This window comes from Somniosus microcephalus, chromosome 6 (genome assembly GCF_052327205.1).
Source record: "Somniosus microcephalus isolate GS21.2 chromosome 6, FLI_Smic_1.0, whole genome shotgun sequence".
NCBI classification, from domain to species: Eukaryota; Metazoa; Chordata; class Chondrichthyes; order Squaliformes; family Somniosidae; genus Somniosus; species Somniosus microcephalus.
This window is the reverse complement of record NC_140992.1, coordinates 275,815,039-275,821,038: the sequence shown is the minus strand read 5'-3', so window position 1 is coordinate 275,821,038 and position 6,000 is coordinate 275,815,039. Positions and strand designations below refer to the sequence as shown.

General features: G+C 50.9%; 1 protein-coding gene across 2 annotated transcripts in view; it reads right to left on the bottom strand.

The window, feature by feature from the left end:
• Positions 1-4,238: 4,238 nt before the first annotated feature.
• The window catches only part of bean1 (brain expressed, associated with NEDD4, 1), a 145,518-nt gene continuing 143,756 nt past the window's right edge, over positions 4,239-6,000 (bottom strand). For both annotated transcript variants that reach the window (XM_085991851.1, XM_085991852.1), the window contains one exon: positions 4,239-5,569. In XM_085991851.1, coding sequence (XP_085847977.1) covers positions 5,218-5,569 — 352 coding nt within the window. In that variant the 3' untranslated portion in view covers positions 4,239-5,217. The remainder of the gene's footprint in view (positions 5,570-6,000) is intronic.

The following is a 6,000-nucleotide window of genomic DNA, read 5'->3' as shown; positions in this document are numbered from 1 at the left end:
TGCGCAAATTGGCTGCCGTGTTTCCTACATTACAACAGTGACTACACTTCAAGAAGTACTTCATTGGCTGTAAAGCGCCCCTGAGGTTGTGAAAGGCGCTATAGAAATGCAAGCTTCAGTATGTTTGTACTGAAACTCTGATTTTTGAGAAGTATTTGATGATAATTGTGCTGAAATGGATCTACATTTATACTGGTTCAGGGTTAGCCCGAGGTGTCAACTTAAAGTAAGTCAGTAATTCACTCTCCATACACGTTAGCAGTGGAGTTAGTGTTAATGGGAACTGAAGTCTGCGGCAGACCCAGACTGTTTATCACTGTGCACAGCTTCTCTGCATTAGCATTTAACCCTTGCGGCCCGGTTGATTAATATAGCCCACCTTCCTTTGACTTCCTCCCCCTCTCTCTACTAACCCCCCCCTCCCCGCAACACCGTTCTCCTGAAGGTGCTGACTCATGCTGGGTTCCCACAGACGCTGCCCGCTCTCCTCCAGTACCTCACGCAAGGGGCCATCCTTTCATGTGTGAGAGCCTAGTCAGTGCGCGTTGGGTGGCTATTCGACCGCGGAGGGCATCACACCCGAAACCGATTCTTTTCTCAACTGATGTCCACCTAGGTGTATTTTCCTATGGAGGTCGGAGGTTAACAGGGAGCGGAGGGTGGAGTGGGGTTGGGGGAGGGGAGGGGGTGAGGGGGTGGTTTCATGGCTGATCTCTTCCCTCTATAGCCCCATAACACTGAGGTCAGCTGTAACTCCATTATTGTACTGGCTAAGATCAGTAGACTCGGCACGGACTGGGGACAGAGCCAGCGACCTAGTGTGCAGAGCGAATACAAAACCGTATCACAGGCATCACGGCGCAGTCCGATCCGATTCTGATCTCGATCCACACATACACAACCTCCAGCAGGGATCACTAGATCATGGTTAGTAACAGAGGAACAGGAGGAGGCCATTCAGCCCCTCGAGCCTGTTCCGCCATTCAATGGCCGATCTGTGACCTAACTCCATATACCCGCCTTTGCCCCATATCCCTTAATACCTTTGGTTAACAAAAATCTATCAATCTCAGATTTAAAATTAACAATTGATCGAGCATCAATCACCGTTTGCAGAAGAGAGTTCCAAACTTCTACCACCCTTTGTGTGTCGAAGTGTTTCCTAATTTCACTCCTGAAAGGTCTGGCTCTAATTTTTAGACTCTGCCCCCAGTCCTAGACTCCCCAACCAGCGGAAATAGTTTCTCTCTCTCTACCCTATCTGTTCCCCTTAATATCTTGAAAACTTCGATCAGATCACACCTTAACCTTCTAAATTCCAGGGAATTCAAGCCTAGTTTATCTCCTTGTAGTTTAACCCCTGGAGTCTGGGAGTGGGAAATCCTGGCTGATTTTTTCTCCCCTTCCCCTCCCTAACCCAGGGAGCACTGAAAACTTCCATTTATATCGCCTTCCACGACCACAGACATCACAAATCACTTCACAACAACAACTTTCATTTATACGGCGCTTTAATGCAGTAAAACATCTCCAAGGTGCTTCACAGGAGCGATTATCAAACAAAATTTGACAGCGAGCCACATAAGGAGATATTAGGACAGGTGACCAAAAGCTTGGTCAGTGAGGTAGGTTTTAAGGAGCATCTTAAAGGTGGAGAGGTGGAGAAGTTTAGGGAGGGAATTCCAGAGCTTAGGGCCCAGGCAGCTGAAGGCACGGCCACCAATGGTGGAGCGAAGGAAATCGGGGATGCGCAAGAGGCCAGAATTAGAATCAAGTGCAGAGTCACTGTTATAATGTAGGGAAACACTAGTGTTGCCAACCCCTCCAGGATTGGCCTGGAGTCTCCAGGAATTGAAGATTAATCTCCCGGACACTGCCACCAACAAACACCCGGGAGAGAAATCACAGGGGCATCAAAAAAATTGTTTAAAAAATATTTCTTTGAAGGCTTTGGATTATTAGTTATAAAAATATTGGACATGGGGGGAAAAGGCTGTCAGACTGACAGTCAAGAATCATTCAGTCGGGTAGTGTGTGTCTGCTCACTTTCCGATTGGCTGCGGGAAGGCGGGTCGCTGCGAGGATGGATGTCTCGGGCGACCAATGGCGGGAGAGTGGGGGCGGGGCATTTGGAGGCGGGAGGTCATGTGATTAAAACCTCCAGGAATACGGCCAACCAGAGTTGGCGACTCTGGGAAACACAGTCGTTGACCTGTGCACAGCAAGCTCCCGTACGCGGCGCTCCCGGCAGGGAGTTCTGCCCCCTGGAGGCGTCGACTGGAAATTCAGGCTTTGGTAAAATCAATAACAGCCTTAAGTGTTCACCCACAAGGATTTTGACCCATTATAGAGACTCTTGGGATTCTGTCTCCTTTATTTCTAGCTGGCGGTCAGGCAGTCAAGGCCTCAGATGAGATCCCCTGTCTGTACTGGTCTCAGCCGGGCACCTGTGCTTCAATTGGCCTCAGTGCCCTTCGGCTGGGAGAGGTGTGTGTGTGGGGCGGAAGAATCAGGCGGGGCATCCGCTCGCAATTGGCAGCTAGTGAGTGGGGCTCAGATGCGAGGCCCCCGACCCCCCCCCATGGCTGAGCAGCCTACCAGTGTTGCATGGACCACGCGAGGAGAATGGCCAAATGCACGGAGCAACTTTAGTGCATCTGTTGTCTCTGGGATCCCAGCAAACAGCGAGAAGTCCACGGGGCAGGATTTTCATTGAGGAGTCGGGTAGGAGGCGGCACTACAACTTTTGGGGTTGTAGTCCCGCCTCCATCGAGTTGTGGCCAACCCACGCGATTTTCACTTGATTGACCTTGTTGAGCCCGCCCAGTGGACTCAGCAGGCCAATTAAGGGTCACCCGGCAACAGGTGACATCACAGATTGACATTTCATCTGTCAAGAGCTTTTGACAGATGAAATATCAGCGTTTGACAGCTCTTTGAAGCTGTCAAACACTGACAATCTGTACTCCAGGTTAATTCCTTCCTCTCAGGATGATTTAGAGATCTCCCCGGAACAGAAAGCTGAATGCTGCAGATTTTGACAGCTGGCGGCCATTCTGCTTTCTGTGCCGGTGAGATGAGGGACTCCCGAGACCTGAAGGAAGGAAGGCTGTAAAGGTAAGTAAAACTTCTTTAAACACTTTAAACACACCAAGCACACTTACCTCTTCACTCATGCACCCATCACTCACCTGAACACCGGACATCTCGAACCCTCCAAGTCCTTCAGCCCGACGGCCCGCCTTGCTAACTTGGCGTGGTTTGGAGCCATCGGGAATCCCACACTTCAGCAATAAAAATAGGGATTAGGCTAAAAACTGCCCATTAACTACCTGTTAACAGGCAGTTAATTGGCACTAATTCCCTTCCTGCCTCGGGGAGGCGGGTCCCAGTGCGGGGCGGGTATCCGCCTCCTTTGAAACTGGCATGGAGGCGGGTTGGGGGCGGGATGGGTTCGGGACCCCCGATTTCGAGATTTTAACCCCCCACACGCCTCCAATCCCGCCTCCACGGCCCAATGAAAATCCTGCAGAGCAGGAGGAGGAGGTGACAAGAACCGAAGAAATAAAATTTGCTCCCAGAATTATTTAAAAAAAAATAACAACAGAAAATGCTGGAAAAACTCAGCAGGTCAGGCAACATCCACGGAGAGAAATTTGAGTTGACGTTTCGGGTCGAACCCTTCTTCAAAACTGGAAAGAAAAGAAGATAGATCGGAGGCAGGGCTGCGATCGGACAAAAGAATAAAAGAAACAAAAGAAGTAAAAGAGACAATAAAAGGTATTAGAAGCTAGACGAGATGGTAATAGGCTGAGATTAGGTGTAAAGTGTACTGGCAGGGCAAGAGATAGCTGCCAGGTGTGAGAGAGAAACAAAAGGAAAGTGGGGGGGGGGGGGAAAGGAGTTGAAAAATTACAAGAAAAAATGAAATAGGGGCCGAGGTTATGATCTGAAATTGTTGAACTCGATATTGAGTCCGGAAGGCTGTAAAGTGCCTAATCGGAAGATGAGGTGCTGTTCCTCGAGTTTACGTTGAGCTTCCGTGGAACAATACAAGAGGCCAAGGACGGTGAGGTCCGAGTGGGAATGGAGCGGAGAATTAAAATAACAGGCGACCGGAAGCTCAGGGTCACCCTGACGGACTGAACGGAGGTGTTCCGCAAAGCGGTCACCCAATCTGCGTTTGGTCTCCCCAATTTTTTTAGGTTGACAATGGTTAGAAAGAACGTAAACAAATGTAGTGTGCACAAATTGTGTTTTATTCTGTCCTATGTACAGCACATATTACAATGCAAGGTACAAACAGTGGATTATAACTCCCCTTTTCTGCGACACTAGGGACTTCACAAGGAGGAAATAAGAAGAGCGGTCACAAAAACATTAACGTGAGACGGGAGAGTAACAAACGTGTCATTAAAAGAAAGACTTGCATTTCTATAGCGCCTTTCACGACCTCAGGGTGTCCCAAAGCCCTTTACAGCCAATGAAGTATTTTTTGAAGTTTAGTCGTTGTTGTAATGTAGGAATCGCGACAGCCAATTGGCGCACAGCAAGCTCCCACAAACAGCAATGTGACAGTGACCAGATCATCTGATTTTAGTGATGTTGGTTTGAGGGATAAATATTGGCTCCAGGACGCCGGGCAGAACTCCCCTTCAAATGGTGGTTGTGGGACGTTTTACGTCCACCTGAGAGCGCAGGCGGGGCCTCGGTTTAACGTCAGATCTGAAAGACGGCACCTCCGACAGTGCAGCACTCCCTCGGTACTGCACTGGGGAATGCCAGCCGAGTATTTTTGTACCCAAGTCTCAAGTGTGGGACTTGAACTCACAGCCTCTGACTCGAGGCACGAGTGCTGCCCACTGAGCCAGGGCCGACCCTCGGCAGATGGTTTATCTCGGCAACTCGTAGCGTTCGAGCAGCGCCCCAGTTCGTGCCGGCTCCATTTCCTTGTTTGAAGGGTTTTAAAATACTTCCAGGAACAGTGTGCAATTCATGTGCCGCACTGTGTGTGTCTCCCTTGGCTAAAAGCGACGCACGTTCCCGGTTCCCCGGTCCTCCGATCACAAGCCGGGCGAGCTTCCTTCACGCTCTGCTGTGCCGGTGGAGGGGTGGGGGCGGGGGGGAGGGTGAGGGGTGTCGTGTGGGGGGGGGTGGTGGCGTGCAATGCGCTACCCTTGTGGCTTCTTTTTTCCCAGTACGCGAGTAGACCGGCTTCTACACGATCGTGCGGGAGAAGGGCCGGCAATCCTCGGGCGTGTCCTTCAGCCCGCCGAGCGGGATCATGGGGAGGGCCACGTCCCGCCCACTAAAGACCGCGTGCTCATACGGGGGGGCCTGGTCCAGGGGCAGCGAGGACGAGGAGATGGACGAGACTATCTGCTGGGATTCGGGGGGTGCGGTCAGACCACTCGCGGGAGCCTCCGTCCTCCGGGGGGTGACTTCCTCCTCGGAGGGGGTCAGGGGAGGGGGATCGCTCCTCTGCCATGGGTCAGTCAGGGAATACGGTGGAGGGTCTTCCTCAGGGAGGTAAAGTTCCGGCGCTCTGTGTCCCACGCAGTCTTCGTAGCTGGCACAAAGAGGAAAGAGCACAAGGATTCAGGACAAGAAAGATACAACAACAACAGTAACAACAACAACTTGCATTTATATAGTGCCTTTAACGTAATAAAATGTCCCAAGTCCCTTCACAAACAAAACATGACACTGAGCCACATAAGGACATATTAGGACATGTGCTTGGTCAAAGAGGTAGGTTTTAAGGAGCGTCTTAAAGGAGGAAAGAGTGAGGTAGAGAGGCGGCCAGGTTGAGGGAGAGAATTTTAGTTCTTAGGGCCCAGGCAGCTGAAGGTATGGCCGCCAATGGTGGAGCGATTAAAATCGGGGATGCTCAAGAGGGCAGAATTAGAGTGCAGATATTTCAAGGGGGGGTTGTGGGGCTGGAGGAGATTACAGAGATAAGGGAGGGGGCGAGGCCATGGAGGGATCTGAAAACAAGGA